General features: G+C 36.5%; 1 protein-coding gene across 1 annotated transcript in view; it reads left to right on the top strand.

Annotated features, from left to right (window-relative positions):
- Positions 1-13817, top strand: part of LOC106129770 (dynein beta chain, ciliary) — a 39821-nt gene extending 26004 nt beyond the window's left edge. Inside the window, exons 41-66 of the mRNA XM_013328435.2 lie at positions 277-516; positions 831-1021; positions 1099-1268; positions 1496-1758; positions 1968-2088; positions 2440-2615; positions 2917-3086; positions 3530-3668; positions 4134-4298; positions 4695-4888; positions 5549-5918; positions 6183-6323; positions 6611-6781; positions 7203-7439; positions 7708-7787; positions 7915-8191; positions 8475-8666; positions 8842-9013; positions 9160-9335; positions 9727-9969; positions 10285-10467; positions 10692-10751; positions 10899-11012; positions 11462-11610; positions 13204-13336; positions 13595-13817. Of these exons, the coding sequence (XP_013183889.2) occupies positions 277-516; positions 831-1021; positions 1099-1268; positions 1496-1758; positions 1968-2088; positions 2440-2615; positions 2917-3086; positions 3530-3668; positions 4134-4298; positions 4695-4888; positions 5549-5918; positions 6183-6323; positions 6611-6781; positions 7203-7439; positions 7708-7787; positions 7915-8191; positions 8475-8666; positions 8842-9013; positions 9160-9335; positions 9727-9969; positions 10285-10467; positions 10692-10751; positions 10899-11012; positions 11462-11610; positions 13204-13336; positions 13595-13756 (4689 nt within the window). The 3' untranslated portion in view covers positions 13757-13817. The remainder of the gene's footprint in view (positions 1-276; positions 517-830; positions 1022-1098; positions 1269-1495; positions 1759-1967; positions 2089-2439; positions 2616-2916; positions 3087-3529; positions 3669-4133; positions 4299-4694; positions 4889-5548; positions 5919-6182; positions 6324-6610; positions 6782-7202; positions 7440-7707; positions 7788-7914; positions 8192-8474; positions 8667-8841; positions 9014-9159; positions 9336-9726; positions 9970-10284; positions 10468-10691; positions 10752-10898; positions 11013-11461; positions 11611-13203; positions 13337-13594) is intronic.
- Positions 13818-18552: the final 4735 nt, after the last annotated feature.

The following is an 18552-nucleotide window of genomic DNA, read 5'->3' as shown; positions in this document are numbered from 1 at the left end:
CTCATTCATGGTTTCAGTTTATTTTACAACATGTAGGTACCGTATTACGCCACGAAGTATCTGCTTATGATTGTACCTCCCAAATTAGACATACAAAAATTATTATTTTCAAGTGCATATCTGTCATTATTTGAATCTCAATTCTATCATTAAGCCATACAGCTAAACGTGGTCTTTCAGCCTTTTCGTTACTGCTGGCTCTCTCTACCCCGTAAGGGATAAAGACGTGATTATATTTATATTTTTAATTTAATTATTTTATAATAATACATTCAGGTAAAAGGTGCCGGTCTCCCAGACACAAGGGAAGTCTGCTGGAAATTCTTTATAGACAGAGTGAGGAGGCAACTGAAGGTCGTTCTTTGTTTCTCGCCTGTCGGCTCCACTCTGCGGGTACGATCGAGAAAGTTCCCCGCCTTGATCAACTGCACGTCCATCAACTGGTTCCACGAATGGCCGCAAGAGGCGCTCGTGTCGGTCTCGATGAATTTCCTACAAGAATTACATGCGCTACCTGTAAGTGTTTATTATTCTTAATTTATTTATTAAATAGTTCTTGGACTGTCGTTAATAACAAAAGGTTATTTCCGTGATTCAGTTCCCGTGAGAATTTTTGAAAATCTGTTTTTGAGAATGCTTGCGTTATTCCTTCATCATCATAGTCATTCCACAACAAAATTTATTATGATGAAATCTATAAAAGCTCATTACAGTGAAAGTTAGTACACTAGGCAGAAAGTTTCTCTGTAATTATTATGCAGGAATCGTAGTGGATGTATAAAGGCGTAAGAGGTATAATTTTATAGTTTTGTTATACGTAATCTTTTCAGATCGCGCTCAGAGATTCCGTGGCTAGGTTCATGGCCTACGTCCATACATCAGTGAATACGATATCCAAGTCGTTCTTGGCGAATGAACGGAGATATAACTACACAACGCCGAAGAGTTTTCTAGAACAAATCAGCTTGTACTCCAAACTTGTAAACAATAAGACAGAAGAACTTCGCGCCAAGATTATACGGTGAATTTTAAACTTAAATTTTATTTTTTTAGTATAATTATATTTACTAAAGTTTATATTTTTTTCTTGTATTTAAGACTGGAGAATGGCTTAGAAAAATTGGCTTCTACGGCAACCCAAGTGGCTGCGCTGAAGAAAGTGTTGGCAGTACAAGAGATTGAATTACAAGAGAAAAATGAGGCAGCCGACAAACTGATCGAAATGGTCGGCATTGAGACTGCTAAAGTGCAGAGCGAGAAAGCTGCAGGTTCGTTTGAATTGTACTGAAATTCCATAGAGACGTGCAGAAATTAACACATTTCTAGCTCTGTGATTGGTTTATTTCATGTAGTTCCACACCGTTTTCAAAATATGAAAGAGAAGCGTCTACTTTGCTTATTTCGTCTTGTAAACCGCCAAATATCGTGCCTATTAACAGGTTTACACAATAATTTTATTTACACACGCCAATAATAACTTCTTTTTTAAATACAGCCGATGAAGAAGAAGAAAGAGTAGCAGTCATCACTGAAGAAGTGTCAAAGAAGCAGAAAGACTGCGAGGAAGACTTGATAAAAGCCGAGCCAGCCTTGATAGCCGCTCAAGAGGCTCTGAATACGCTGAATAAAGCGAATCTTACTGAGTTGAAATCCTTTGGGTCACCCCCCGGAGCCGTGACTAATGTAACTGCTGCTGTCATGGTGCTAATGGCACCTGGGGGTAAAATACCGAAGGATAGGAGTTGGAAAGCGGCTAAGGTAATTGTTACCTTAATAGTTTGGTCTTTGCTTTAATTTTTTTTTGGTAATGACTTGAAATCCCCTTTATAAATAAAGCTAGCAGTGGAGCCGTGACCATAATATATAATTTATATAATTCCTTGATATTCGCTATCTTTGTATCGCATAATCTTTCTTCATACATATTTTTATTGGGTGGGGAAATAATATTCAATATGCATTTCTAGATTGAAATGGCAAAAGTGGACGTATTTTTGGAATCTCTGATCAATTATGACAAGGAAAATATTCATCCGGACGTAATCAAAGCCATACAACCGTACTTAAAAGATGCGGAATTTGAACCAGGTAATGTCAGTTGTTGCAGAAATATTTTCCTTAGGTATTTTTTATAAATTTATGGGTTGTTTTGTTTATAATTGGAAAGTGGAAAATAATGCGAGGCTTATATACAACTAATGGGGAACATAAGTAAAACAGAAACAAATAAGTTAAAAGTTTCTACTTGTTTTCAAAAAATGATACCCGAAATGTTTTCAAACAATGATACCCGAAATATGTTGATTTAAAAGCGGTGGCCCGTGCAAATGATGTACTAAGTGGTTGTTTTCGACTAAACTATCCGATACATTCTGTAATGTTTTATCCAAGACAACGTAAAAAGTCCGTGTTAATCGTAAGTTTACATTGTATTCTTAGAATTCGTGCGATCGAAATCTGCGGCAGCGGCGGGACTCTGCGCGTGGGTGATAAACATCATCAAATTCTACGAGGTGTTCTGCGACGTGGAGCCCAAACGTAAGGCGCTGCAAGCGGCCAACGCAGAGCTCGCTGCCGCCGTTGAAAAGCTTAAGCAGATCAAGGCTAAAGTTTTGGTGAGAAACTAGTAGGATTTGGGGCGAAACAGTCATATTGTTTGTTTTTTGACATGACCGTTAAAAGATTTGGTAAAAATATGGTGAGAAACTAGTGAGAAACTAAATTTATTTAACAACAGTGATAATTAAAGATGTTTTTGTAAGCAATGCATTAGTTTTATCAGGTAGCTGCCCAGTTCGCTTTAAAGGTTAAAGTTTTAGTAAACATTCACGTATAATTTTAATAATACCATTGTATAGTTAAACATTTAAGATGCAGCTTAATAACAAATATAAAAGTTTTATGTTTTTACCACAGTCCTTAGAAGAATTGTTAGCGGGGCTGACAGCGGACTTCGAAAAGGCGACTTCAGAAAAGATGAAATGTCAGCAGGAGGCTGACGCGACCAACGGAACGATACAATTGGCCAACCGATTGGTCAACGGGTTGGCCAGTGAGAACGTGCGATGGGCGGAGGCAGTGTCTAAGTGAGAAAACGATCTTTAATACAAGTTAAAGTTAAACTTGGTCGTCTTATTAATGTTTGTCTGTCTTGCGAGAAATCTTGGGTAAATAGGAGCACAAGGAATCAACATTATATTATTCATCGCGTTTGTCCCAATGTTATGGTTGCGTCTTGAGAGAGGTGACTTAAGACCAAAAGGTCAGCAGACCAAGATTCAAGTTTTTGGTCACAATATGGAGCGGCTTGCATCTTATCTGCATAATAAACAAGCGAAGCTCTTCTAGCTAGAAGATTCGCTATGTTAGCTAACATAGCGAATGTCTTTGATCTTGTTTATTATCGTCATAGTTCTGGTGTATCCTACCTATATTTTCACCAAGACAATAGTGAAGATGCTATTTTTTTAACAACATATAATATGGTCTGAACTCATCTTAACAACTCCAATATCAATGTTTTTTTCAGTTTCATGCAACAAAGCACGACACTGCCTGGCGACATCCTTTTGGTATGTGCTTTCATATCGTATGTCGGCTGCTTTACCAAGCAGTACCGGCTCGATCTGCTGCATAAGAACTGGCTCGTCTTCTTGAAGACTTTGGAGGTAAGGTTTTAGTGCGACTAAGGAAACCGCAGTTCTGATTAAGTGGAGACAGGAATGATGCGACAGGGCCTGTCGCATAATGTGTGTGTGACAATAGTTTTGTCAGCTTTTTGCCTTTGAGTTACAAGTTATCAAGGTGGAATTCCGGTCAGGTCAATATGAGAAATAAAGGTTCTGGAGGGAGGATTTCTATGATATTGTCTGTCATCGTCACCCTACTTGGGAAGGGATTCAGTGTCCTTCAATGAAAAGATTGTAATGTGGATTAGTTAGAAATATCTTAAAAATTTAGAGAACCGTATGGTAAGACCGAAGTCAACCCTTTTGGATAGTGATGTAAAGTTATGGATCCTTCCCTAAGATGCTTTCAGACTTGATCAGAATAAACACGAGATGATGTTCAGCTTTTAATGAGAAAGTTAGCTATTTTCATCCCTTATTTAAAAAAAATGTAAAATCTTGCAGCCACCAATACCAATAACAGAAGGATTAGACCCATTGACGATGTTGACCGACGACACCACGATAGCGATGTGGCAGAATGAGGGGCTCCCCTCTGACCGCATGAGCACAGAGAACGCCACCATACTGTCCAATTCAGACCGGTGGCCCCTTATGATTGATCCACAGGTATTTCTCAAACTGTAAAAATCACAATATAATGTTCTATTGCTTCCGTTCGTAAGTGATATTGGCTGATTAATAAGTTAATAGTAAATTGCGTTTGCACTTTATCTTGTAATTCTATTGCCTTGTTGACAATAGTAGCTTTACGTAAATTGTAAATTTTTGGTGTTAATTACTAAAAAAGTGATTTTTAAAACAATATGTAAGTCATAATACATGCTAATAAATATGCGGTGCGATGTGAATATTTGATGCTTTTAAGTAAGTGTAATTTTCCATGAGCCGATTTTTACAAAAGCCATAGGAAATTTAAAAATAGTTCGATACATCTCCGCTAGAAACTTTACGACAAAAAGTTCTTAATATGAAAAAACTATAAATTATTGTAATTTATTTCAGTTACAAGGTGTTAAGTGGATTAAACAAAAATACGGAGAAAGTCTCCGAGTTATAAGACTTGGCCAGAAAGGTTATCTCGATACTATCGAGAAAGCGGTTACCAAAGGAGAAACGGTTCTTCTAGAGAACATAGGAGAAACCGTGGACCCGGTACTGGATTCATTGCTTGGACGGAATCTTATCAAAAAGGGGAAGTAAGATACCTATATAAAATTAAATAACTTTAGTATATCGTGTCAACTTTGATTATTTATATTTACGAGGATCATTAAGTTGCCACCGATTGATTATTACCTCCGCTCTTAATGCATCTCGGAATCATTTTCTGACAGCAGTTTTTAATTTCGCGGGAAGCGTAGGATATAGCTCGCTTGAATCATCAGATTATCGGAAAAGATGATTCGGTAAAATTTCTGGCAAGATAATCTTTTTATTTGGAACGCCATTGAAAGATTCAAATCTATTGTGGGATTGTTTTTCGTCTACTTCACTGTCGGTCTCTGTAAAAACCAAATAATAATATGCGCAGTGGAAGCGTGCTGGGCCCATAACCTGATGAAATGAGCAAAGATCAAGACTTTCAATCAACGAAAACCACTAATTTTTATTTAAAAAAAAACAACAGCACTGTAAAATTTTCAAATGTAGAAGGAAGTACTTGACAAGTTTGATCCGAAGTATGTATCCGAAGTATGTATAATTGCGTCATTGCTAATAACTTTTACTAGGCGCGGCGCATGTCTGCGTTTCTCTCAACAGGTACCCCATATTTAGTTAATTCATTAAGGTCGTAAATAGGAAAACATCCAGGGAATGACAATGTATTTAAAAATTCACACACTTTTCTTTTCTAGGGCCATAAAAATTGGGGACAAAGAAATTGAATACAGTCCCCACTTCCGACTAATACTACACACAAAACTGGCAAATCCGCATTACAAACCTGAAATGCAGGCGCAGACAACCCTAGTGAACTTCACAGTAACTCGAGACGGTTTAGAAGATCAACTTTTAGCTGAAGTGGTCAAAGCGGAAAGACCAGACTTAGAAGATTTAAAGGCGGAATTGACGAAACAGCAGAATCAGTTCAAGATTCAATTGAAGACGCTAGAAGATGACCTTTTGTCGAGACTGTCGTCTGCTGGCGAGAACATACTAGGGGATACAGCGTTGGTGGAGAATTTGGAGACCACCAAGAAAACTGCTGCGGATATTGAAAGAAAGGTTAGTTTATATTAATTTTTGAACGTTAGTTAATGCTGTAATTCCAAAGGAATACTTTTACTGGAACAAAATTTTTGTAATTTCTTTTACACTTAACAATAATTGTAGTGTGTGTTGTAGAATCAGTGATTGTAGTGTACATCTTCGAAACTGAGTACATTTTTACTAATTTACCTTATCTCAATGTTCATAGATGAATATTTTCTGGAATGGAATTGTATACTTTATAAGTCGATAATCTCACGTTTACCATTTTGTTGGTAGGTAGCGGAGGCAAAAGTGACATCTCACGAGATAGATCAAGCGCGAGAGTTCTACCGCCCGGCTTCGGCCAGGGCTTCTCTGCTGTACTTCATACTCAATGACCTGAATACCATCAATCCAATCTACCAATTTTCTTTGAAAGTAAGTTCTTTTCTACCTTTTTTATTTTTACCCCCTTTTTATATTTTTGACCAAATGATAGTTTCTACTGTATTCCGGTCATCTGTTGTGACAAAAGTGGCGTCATTAGTTCTATTTCATGTACACAGTGCTACCGAAACGTCTACCCGTTTAATAATTCCTTTTTTTAAGGTTCCACTGTTTTAAAATATTCTAAAAAAAGTTGAGGTAACATTTCGAATTGTTTTCAAATGATAGACTTAATAAAAATGATATATATTTTATTATATCTTATTTTCATCTACCAGGCATTCAGCGTCGTATTCCAAAAGGCGATATCGCGAGCCGAGCCCGCGGAGGAAGTCGGCCAGAGAATCAAGAACCTCATCGACTGCATCAGTTACTCCGTGTTCCAGTACACGTCGAGGGGGCTGTTCGAATGTGACAAACTTATTTTCGCATCGCAGATGACGTTTCAGGTGATTAATGCAATATCTTATATGTATTGTATATAATACTTATTGGAAGTTTCTTAATTTTTTAATCGTAACTTTTTACCCATTCTTCTTCAATATGTTTGATGTAGGTTACTTGCTGTTACGATCTTACAAATGTCATATTATTATGGTTACAATTTTTTGGGGTAATTTTTGATGTGACAGAAGTATGTAACAGTTTAAAATACGCGCTTGTAGTTAATATTTTTAGAGTTATTTACATAAGTTAGATGATAAGTTCATCAAATGATAATTTTAATGCGCTTCTTTTGACATGTAATATTGGAAAATATATGGATCTCTTATAATATATTGTAAGCAGTACATAGTTTTATGTTTGTAAGTATACGTGGACATTCACTGGAAAAAGAGTATGACTCCTGATTTCTCTCTCTATACGCAGGTGCTCCTAATGAGCGAAGAGATATCACCAGTGGAACTGGACTTCTTCCTTCGGTTCCCCGTCAAGCCTCACGTAACGAGTCCCGTCGACTTTCTGTCTAACCACAGTTGGGGCGGGATTTGCTCCTTGGCGGGGAAGGACGAGTTCAGGAACCTGGACCGGGATATAGAGACGTCGCCTAAGAGGTGGAAGAAGATTGTCGAGGTGGAGTGCCCGGAGAGGGAGAAGTTTCCTCAGGTAGGTACACGAAAACAAACGTCTTTTCTATTAAAAAATACTTTTTACTTTATACTGAAGTTTTTTTTACTAATTAAATTTTGTACTTGATGCGATACCGTACGAAAATTCGCCTCTGTGGTTAATTAATGCAACAGTTTCATGTACTCATAAATATCTTCTTCCCTTTCTATTCTCATAATTTTTTAGTCAGATAAATATATTTTTCATGTGTATTTTATGGTTCTGTTTGAGTAATATAGTAGAAACATTCTATATTTATTTTAAGGAATGGAAAAACAAAACAGCCCTTCAAAGATTATGCATGTTGAGAGCATTAAGACCAGATCGGATGACTTATGCCGTAGCGTAAGTAATTTAGACCATCGATTTTTATGCACTTTCGTAATTTATAGCGCAAAATATCAAAAGTAAGAGCACAGATTTAATTGAAGTAGAGAAATAGCTAGTATTTAATCAATTTATTATATTTAAGGGCTTATATAGAAGAGAAGATGGGTGCAAAATACGTTGAAAACCGTACAATGGAGTTCAGTAAATCGTTCGAAGAGACCAGTCCTACTACGCCTATATTCTTCATACTATCGCCAGGGGTCAACCCTTTGAAGGACGTGGAAGCCCTTGGAAAGGTCATGGGCTTCACTGCTGATGACGGCAACTTCCATAACGTGTCTTTGGGTCAAGGCCAGGAGATCGTGGCCGAGCAGGCCATGGATGAGGGGATACAGAAGGGCCATTGGGTTGTGTTACAGGTAGGCACTTCTTTTGGGTATGAGCACTTTGAATTAGTTCAACTATTATCTTAACTAAGCATGGTTAGGACCCACACCTGCAGACCTCGGCCTCGGATTTTTTGGTGAAGTTTTAAATTTTTATTTACCCAATAGTAATACCACTTTGACGGATTTGTAAAAGGCGGTACGGATAAGAATATGACTATATAAGATGATATAAGAATATGATGTTTACCGATTACATTGTAATCGTTGCATTTAAACATTCCTAAGACTGACTGTATGTTTTCATTTTCTTCAGAACATTCACTTAGTGAAGAAATGGCTGCCCAGCCTCGAGAAGAAGATGGAGAGCTTCCAAGCAGGTTGCCATGACGATTTCCGGCTGTTCATGTCGGCCGAGCCCGCCCCCACGCCCGACGCGCATATCATCCCCCAGGGGATACTAGAATCCAGCATCAAGATCACCAATGAACCACCTACAGGCATGCAGGTGAGGAAATTAGCTTTTGCCTATAAGTGTAGCTTTGTGATATCGAACTAAAATCTCTTCTTTAATTTGTGGAAGAGTCTTCCCTGCGTGACCTGACACGCGTTTGGTTATATTGCCGAAACTATTCATATCTTCCTCCAAAAAATGACCACTAAATAGACAGCTATCATTTCAGGCTAACATTCATAAAGCGCTGGACAATTTCAACCAAGAAACATTAGAGATGTGCGGCAAAGAGGCGGAGTTCAAGGCGATTCTATTCGCCCTCTGTTACTTCCACGCCGTGGTCGCTGAGCGGCGCAAGTTCGGCCCGCAGGGGTGGAACAAGATATACCCCTTCAATGTTGGTTAGTAATCATAACAAAAGTTTTTTTCCTTTCTACAACGCCTTCTATATTCCTATACGCAGGAGTAAAAAAAATTCGTTCTGATCGGTATTCTTACTATACAATATAAAATATGTATTTTATTGGCGAGGTCATTTTGTTCTCAGGCGATTTAACGATCAGCGTGTTCGTCCTATACAATTACTTAGAGGCGAACTCGAGAGTACCCTGGGAGGACCTGAGGTACCTGTTCGGAGAAATCATGTACGGAGGTCATATTACTGACGATTGGGACCGGAGGCTGTGTAACGCTTATCTGGAGGAACTGATGCAACCAGATTTAGTAAGTCTTTGTTACGTGTTATTATTTTTTAAGTATGTTGGTAGGTCTGATTTTTAGGCCATATTATTTGAAAATATTTTCTTTTAAACAAATTTTATGACAAGAATATTGTGTCTAAATAGAACGAGAGTCATTTAATCATCTGAAAAAGTTTTGTAATTGAAATACGATTGTGTGTGAATGAGCAAACGATAAGCGTAGCGTTACGGACTAATTCACATCACATAATTGGATCAAATGTTCTGGATTAAGCTAAAAAAATAATTTTGTCTGTGCTTGACCGTTTTATCCAAAGTGTTACGAAAGAGTAAGAATAAACTAAGCAAAATTTTACATTTCCCAAATCCGGTTTGGCCTTAACCTTAACCAATATTAAATCCTCTCATCATAGGTAGATGGTGAACTCCAACTAGCCCCCGGTTTCCCAGCGCCCCCCAACACGGACTACGTGGGCTACCACCAGTACATCGAGGATGCCATGCCGCCGGAGTCACCGTACTTGTACGGCCTACACCCCAACGCGGAAATTGGTTTCCTCACCACAACTTCGGAGAATCTATTTAGGACGATATTTGAGATGCAGCCGAGAGACGCACAGGCGTCTGGAGCAGCTACGGTCACTAGAGAGGATAAGGTTGATTTACCATATAGCATCAGTTTTAAGTCTCCAACCCAATAAGAGATAGGTTTTCTTATCACCACTTCAGATAATCTGTTCAGGTAGATACTTAAGATGCAGATGCGCAGGCGTCTGGGGCAGTTACTAGTTGCTATGGAGACAAGGAAATACCAGCTGGGTAACTAAAAAAATGTCTTAACTTCACTTTAATATTGAGGTAAATCAAAATAATAGAAAGAGCCAGGAATACATATTGATACATATTGATTTATGATAGAAAGGTTAATTAAAAAAAACCTCTTCAAAACTTAAAAAAACTTTTTGTAATAGGTGAAACAAATGCTAGACGAGATAATGGAGAAGCTACCAGAAGAGTTCAACATGGTAGAGATCATGGGGAAAGTGGAGGAACGGACGCCGTACGTGATCGTGGCGTTCCAAGAGTGCGAGAGGATGAACTATCTCACTGGGGAGATGAAGAGGTCCCTGAGGGAACTAGACTTGGGGCTGAAGGTACTTGTAATGTAGAAGAATTCTAGAAAAAAGGATTCTAAAAAAAAAAAAATAGTAAAAAATACAATCAAATAAGTGAACGATAATTTATTCGTATTGAAATAGTTTCTAGTTGAACGGTGAGCGGTAATCATGCATGATTTGGCACAAACTGGCATACTGTCTATTACGAAACGGTTTATGATGAAAACAACTTTGTTTGATTAAATTTTTTTACTTTTCAGGGAGAACTGACAATAACATCAGACATGGAAGACCTCGAGAACGCCCTATTCTTAGATCAAGTAAGTTTTATTTGTATATATTTCGTCTTTATGTTTGAAGCGATAGGTACTTATAATTATCATTTACAACATGTATTTTAAATACAAATGTTTTGTTTATAAGTGTATTACCTATATGGTGTTATATTGAAGAAATATTTTCTTCAGGTTCCTGCGATATGGTCAAGCCGGGCGTACCCTTCTTTGCTAGGTTTATCGGCCTGGTATGTAGACTTATGTCTGCGACTGAGGGAGCTAGAGACTTGGGCGACAGATTTTGTTGTAAGTTGTCATCTATATTTTTTACAATCATTATTTTATAGTATCATTAGCTGTCCTGGCTGTAACGTTTTGCCATATAATTAATATTTAAGTAATTTCTAGTTAAAAAAAATGTTTAGGTTGGACAACCCTTATCACTAAGGGGTATGAAAAATAGATGTTGGTCGATTCTCAGACCTACTCAATATGCTCACAAAATTTCATGAGAATCGGTCAAGCCGTTTCAGTGGAGTACGGAAACGAACATTGAGACACGAGAATTTTATATATAAGATTATATATTGTATTATTTACTGTATACGGCTTTTTATACTAACTTATAAATTGTCTTATATACTGCCTTTTGTATTTTCATATATGTCTATGTTTACTAACTTCAAAAATAGAATGAACTTTGTTATGTACTGTCTTATATACTGTCTTATGTACTGTCTTATATACTGCCCCAGCTACCAACCTCAGTGTGGCTGGCCGGATTCTTCAACCCGCAGAGCCTTCTGACGGCGATCATGCAGAGTACCGCGCGCCGGTACGAGTTGCCGCTGGACAAGATGTGCTTGCATTGTGACGTCACCAAGAAGATGAAGGAGGAGTTCACGTGAGTATGCTGATGGTGGTCATAGTTTGGTGAATGGCTTGGGATGGGTTTAAGAAGGGAGGTTAGAAGTTTTGGACTAGCATTACATTGAAAAGTTCCTATATAGGTTTTCATTAAGTTAATTCCTAAAGATACCATTTGTAATTTTGATTGGCGATTGTAAACAAAAAAAGTAAAAATTACTGGACCGATTTAGTTGAAACTTGCTAAGAGATAGACTAGACCTTGAGAAATTCTATCTGGAATTGCCCATTGGAGCGAAGTTCGAAGCAGGAATGTAGTATTAGATCTACATGAATTATTATAGGGGTAGCACAGAAAGTAATAAAAGATTTCGAAATTATCCTTTTCGATATTTACATGATTAGTATATATATGTATATAAGACGGTCTACCCCACAAGGGATATAAACGTGAATATATGAATGAATAAATGAATATATTCTATAAATATAATAATTGTGTTAATTATCTAATTTAAAAAAATATACATTGATTACAACGTAGGAGATGGGGAAGAAATTGCAACAATATTTATATTGATTGTTTGTTATTTTTAAAAAAGGCATGATAAATGGCATGATGATATGCTTGGTGTTCCACATGCACGACACGATAGCTTACCGTATTCGTAAGTGGAATGTTTGAAAATTATATATTTCTCTTTTTAAAGCATTTTGGCTTTATTGAACAGAGAAAAATAATACTAATCCTCTGTGCTTAGTTTATTTTGATTTAGGTACTTTGATCAAACGTAACAGGTGGGTGGTATAAGATATACCTACATAGTTTATTTTCATATTATACAATATGAATCATCTTACCATTCAGATAGAAAAAAAAACATATAGATATGATTTTGACGGCCTCTGTGGTGCAGCGGTAGTACGCTTGGCTGTGACACCGGAGGTTCCGGGTTCGAATCCCGGCTATGGCACGATGAGAAAAGAACTTTTTCTGATTGGCCTGGTTCTTGGATCTTTATTTATATTTATATAATTTATAATTATAAAATATAGTATCATTGAGTTAGTATCTCGTAACACAAGTCTCGATCTTACATCGAGGCTAACTCAATCTGTGTAATTTGTTCCGTATATAGTTATTTATTACATAAGACTAACATATAGATATATAATTGACATTATTTAAGCTATGTTTTTCTTGACCGCTAAATAAGCCAAGCGTTTTGTGATAAAACAGAAAGTTTCATTATTTGCATTATTTATTTATAATGCCGAACTTCTTTTAAGTATTTGCCGCTTGCTCCATTTTAATTGCATTAAATTCTACATGGATTCAATAAGTAGGTATTCTTGTCTGGATATACATAGCATATAGCATGTCAATCTTACTCGCGTTGAATGAGGCAAGTTATATTTTACTGACCCAGCGCATGACCACTGTTTCTGCAGAAAGTCAGACCTTGCGCTTGCTCTGCACATTTTCATTTCAAATTTAAGCTTAAAAACATAACTTCTTACCAATCATTCGCTCCAACACCGACCGTGCATCTCGCATGACTATTAATCCACTGCATGTAACAGTTCCCCGTTTCTTCCTATCTTGCCGTGACAGAATCGCTGATGCCAGGGCGGCGCCGAAAGACGGCGCGTACGTGCATGGTCTGCTGATGGAGGGCGCCAGGTGGGACGTCCAGGCCGGGATCATCATGGATTCGAGGCTAAAGGACCTGTTCCCGTTGATGCCCGTCATCAATGTCAGGGTAGGTTATGGTAGTGAACTACATATATGTAAAGATGCAAAACACATATCTGGTCAATGGGCTAATGATGTGTTCCTACTTGGATAGGACGCTTGTAGCATGGCACGCTTGACGCCATTTTTACCGGACGAAAAACTATCGCTGTCCCGTTTTACATTATTATAAAGAGCGAAACAGCGATAGATTTTGATAAAATCTTATTTTTGCGCCTAGCGTAAAAGTCTTGCAATCGCTAACGTTAATTTTTTGCCTTCACAGGCAATCACTCAAGATAAACAGGATCTCCGGAACATGTACGAATGCCCCGTGTACAAGACAAGGACCAGGGGACCGACCTACGTGTGGACTTTCAACTTGAAGACTAAGGACAAACCCTCAAAGTGGACCTTAGCGGGTGTTGCGTTGCTTTTGCAAGTGTAATTCAACTATATTTTACTGCGAAGTAAACATATAACAAACAGTCAATCGCGTATGATCTTACCCTGCATGGGACTCTATGACGCGGTATTAGAGACGAATTTGCAGTGAATTTGGGTAGGTTCATTGTTCGGTCTATTGTGTATCATTAAACCTAACTTCACATTCTAATAATTGCGTTATTGAGATTCGTGCAGTAACTTGCCTTGCTGTTGACTGTACCTACAGATATATTAAGGATCAGAAATTAATACTGTCAAACTTTTTCGTTTGAACGTAGGTATAGCGACATAAAAAAATCTCCTTGTTGTACAAAACCTTTTCGCTAGAACCGATATGATGCGAACATTATTTTACCAATATTTCGATATTTTTACGTTTATCGGGAAAAGATTTTTAGTAATTTTTACTGAGCCTAACCTTGAAATATTTGTAAGTAATATATTATATTTAACTTTCGAGTAAAGTATCGTTTAATTGTCAATTGTATTTGTAGCTACGAGCTCATAACTATAAGTAGAGGCTTACTTATAGTCCTTGAAATATAACTTCATCTCTTTGACAACAGGATAGAACCATATTTGCATACATATATAAACACTAATCCTAACAGCTGAACGTGGACTTTAAGTCTACCCCGTAAGGGATAAAGACGTGATTGTATGTATGTATATTCTCCGCGAACATACAAAACTAGAGTAAATGAGTAGAGTATATTTTAGATAGGCATCTAACATCTTCGTCTTCATAGTCACCATCAGGTGAGATGGAAGACAAATGCCTTATCCAATATTGAATATAATATATATATTAATGTAGGTGCAAAAAAAGACAATATAAAATGTATGCATTTAAGATTTGTCAAGAGATCAACTTATATTTTAAGAGGTATCAAACTTACACATATTATATCTTTCATGTTAATATATTAAAACTATCGTAGAGGTGTAATAAAAACATTGCACTTATTATGTCCACGTTTCTAATGGGTAGTGCTCAGAAAGCTAGACATTATATTTGTGAATTCCCGAGATTCTTGCAACTGAAATAAATATTGTCTGTTTATTTCATCATATAATTCATAATGATTATACCGTTTCTTGTTTTTGGAAATTCATAATACAAAAATTCGATCTCATATCTCTAGTTTAGATTATCTGATACACAATTTTGTTATTTAAAAGAGTATCTACATTTCGGTATTCGTTTTTGGAATCGGATTTTTTTTTCAGATAAATCACCATTTATAGCGAATAGAAACAAAATTAGAGATATACCGATATTTACATACAACGGGAAGCAAGTAGAATTTGATGAAAAAATGTATGCATATGGAACAGCCAATTAATGCGTACCTGTTCTTAATTGGTTTGCATAATACTTTGCTATATTGCACATGCACTATCGATGAGAAATATAATATCGGTACTTTCTGACTTTAATAAGAACACATGCCTGAATCTAGATGCATTTCTTCACAGATAAATAAAAATATTATATGACTTTTCACTGCTTTCTTAAATTCATTATTGATAGTCTCCGATTTACTTGATGAGTATATGATGTTGTGTGGTGTCACGGGCATGATATAAATTTATATAATATTGAAATTTTGGCAATAGCCATAATTTCATTTTTTATTTAAATTAACAATCAATAGATAGGAACGTTTTTGATGAGTTCTTTACTACGTTTGTTTGTAAATACTTTATAGTAATTTTCGGAATGATAAAGTCTTTTCCATAGAGATATACATACCTATTGTAGCGGCATTGGCGGCCGTCATCAGCCATTCAGTTCCGTGGGACAGGGTGATCAATTTAATTCCCAAACTCGCAGCTTTGAAATCGCAAATTTGTTTATTATTGTACGTATCAAAGATGGATTTGTCAGATGCCCAACCTCTTCAGTCATTTTCGTAGTAGCTGTGGCATTCTGTACAGCAGTCGCAAACTATCAAATGGTTGACGTCGTCATGTCTGACGTCACGCATAAGCCGTATTTTTTCTAATAAATTTTCTATAATTAAATCAGGTCGTCCAAATCTTTAATTTATTGTGCTTATTTTAATTTCGTTGCGGAAACTAAAAATGCCGCTACAGCGTCTCTGGCACGGCCTTTCAGGCAACGTGCTAATCTAGCGATGTTTTCGTCGTCGCTATAGCCACATAACTTCGTCGAGGACACAAACTGACTATAAAACAAGGGCCATTCCTCTGGCTCTCCCGAAAACAGGGGTAGGTCTTTTGCTGAAGTCTGTCTACTCAGCAATTTATTTACAGTATGTACAAGACTATTTACAGTTGGACATGTTTCGTATGTCGTATTGGGAGGTAAAACTTGTGTACCTGATATCGACGTCCGCGACCGTGGACGTGAGGCAATCGATACATTGTCATCTTCTTCGGCTATAGCTTGTTGTTGTATAGCTAACCTCTGCTCCAAAAGGCGCTTTTCGATACGAGCATGCTCATCAGTCTTCAAAAGAGTGTTTGTCCATGGAGGCTGAACGGCCGCTACACCTATAGACTTAGGATGATTACTCGCCTAGGTTTCTCTCAGATTTCTATCAGATAATTCTCCATCAAAATGTTTTTGCTCCTCTACGTCTGGTGAGAATAATTTATATAATATGTAAGTAGTTGATTGATTGTTATGTTCTACTGTTAATAATATATTTATTTACTTTTACAATTAAGATTTATGTAACATGTTATATCTGTGATTGATTCATAATTTATATTTTGGCGTTGTGATTACGTGATTTGATGGGATGAAGTACATTAATATATGCTCATATCTTTAACTGTGTTTCATTTTATATGCAAGTCAATATCATTATATCGATTTGTTGGCATAACATTTATGTAATGTGATTATCTTGGAAACATTATTAAATAATTATAATAGTAGTTAAAAATAAAACTAATTGAGTGTCAATAAACTTCAGTAATAATCACTTCTTACGTAAAATTTGTGGTTGATGCTGACTTATTTATGGATACAATTATAAAGTTCTATTATCTCAGCAGTTAGCAGTGTTCATTTCACAATTAAATAAAATATGACTTGCCGGACGGTTAAACACAACTTTTTGAAAGTGTACAACCCGTAAAAAGTCGTGTTTGATATAGCTGAACGTGGCCGATCAGTCTTTTCAACACTGTTGGCTCTGTCTACCCCACAAGAGATATACGATAGACGTGACCATATGTATGTATGTATGTATGATGATATAGAGAACAAAAGATAGCCCTTTTCATCCTTAAAAAACATTTCCGTAAAACTCTAATAAAATGGAGGTAAGGTAAGCGTTAAGAGGCATACGACTATTTTGATTAAACATAATGAACTACCAGGCAATTTTATATCACTATAATGAATTTAATGGTGTTTGAAGGCATGAGGCCTGACCTCGGATTAACCCCGCAAGCGTTAAAAAGCGTGTACAACCCGGATACAACACAATAGCCATCCGTAAAAAGTCTTGAATGCCACTTTCACTATTAAAATCCACACCTCGATCATGTGTTGTTCGTTTTTATTGTAATTTACAACGCATCTTGAACATTGCTCAGCGTGGATGAGATGTTAATTTTGTTCGGAACCATAATCAGGTTAAACCAAGAAAATGATTTATTTTTTTACTAAAAAACCACTGTTGTTACAGTAATTTCTGTAAAATGAATTAGGTACGTCGTGTCAAATGCGTCTGTGACTTTTTTAATATTAACAATGTATCTAATACCTATTTGGGAAATTAATAATTGTTTTCTTTAAAGAAACTTATTTGGTTATCTATCTAAAAGCAGACAGCGAAAGTTTTAATTGTTAGGTACTTAAATATATTTGAGCTGTCTTCTATACATTTTCTAGTAACTCTCTATAAGTACGAACTAGTACTTTCATTGGAATTTGTTAACCTTTAACCTCGGCCATTCACAGTGGCAGATTAACACCCCGGTGCTTTGTAAATTTATACAGTAGTCCTGCCTACATTGACATTTAAGGCTATTCGAAGAGATTAGGTTCATGTCTATAAAGGTGTGCTGTCTTCACGCTTGCTTCATCTAGTGTGAAATGTCAGATGAGAATTCGGAGTCTTGAGTTTATTAATGGTCAAAGGTTGAATTCCTTTTCAATTTGCAATTTGTAAATCAAATGGATATATTTATCCGTTGCATGTTGTATTACGGGTATAGCTAATATTGTATTGAACTAAGTATTTGTTTAAGCAAATAATTTGTGTATTTATCAATCAGCCTACTGTAAAAATTCACTGTATCGAGTTCAAAAATGTTGCAATTTCATAAAGTTATGTTAAACTTTTTTATTTAGGATTTGATTGGACAAAGATATATCGGGATGTAAAGACCTCAAGTTATGCCCTCCTTTTGAAAGTATCACAAGTGCGACGAACTTCGCAAGTTTCATTTATCCATACATATAATAAAACTGTAACTCAACTTTGTCTGTACAGTGAAGATATTTAAGAAAAAAAAATATAAGGGGTCTTTTTAGGGTCAATAGAAGCCAAAACATTTTTTTTTAGAATTTTTGTCTGTCTGTCTGTCTGTCTGTCTGTCTGTCTGTCTGTCCGTCTGTCTGTCTGTATGTTTGTACGCGCATCACGCAAAATCTACCGAACGGATCTGAACGAAATTCGGCACAGATATAGTTAGTAACCTGGATTAGAATATAGGCTACTTTTTATCCTGAAATTCTATCCCAAGGGGATGAAATAGGGGGTGCAAGTTTGTATGGAACTTCGTCATTTTTGATTTGAATCGATATAAAAA

This window comes from Amyelois transitella, chromosome 3 (assembly GCF_032362555.1).
Source record: "Amyelois transitella isolate CPQ chromosome 3, ilAmyTran1.1, whole genome shotgun sequence".
Lineage (NCBI taxonomy): Eukaryota > Metazoa > Arthropoda > Insecta > Lepidoptera > Pyralidae > Amyelois > Amyelois transitella.
This window is presented reverse-complemented; position numbering and strand designations above follow the sequence as displayed.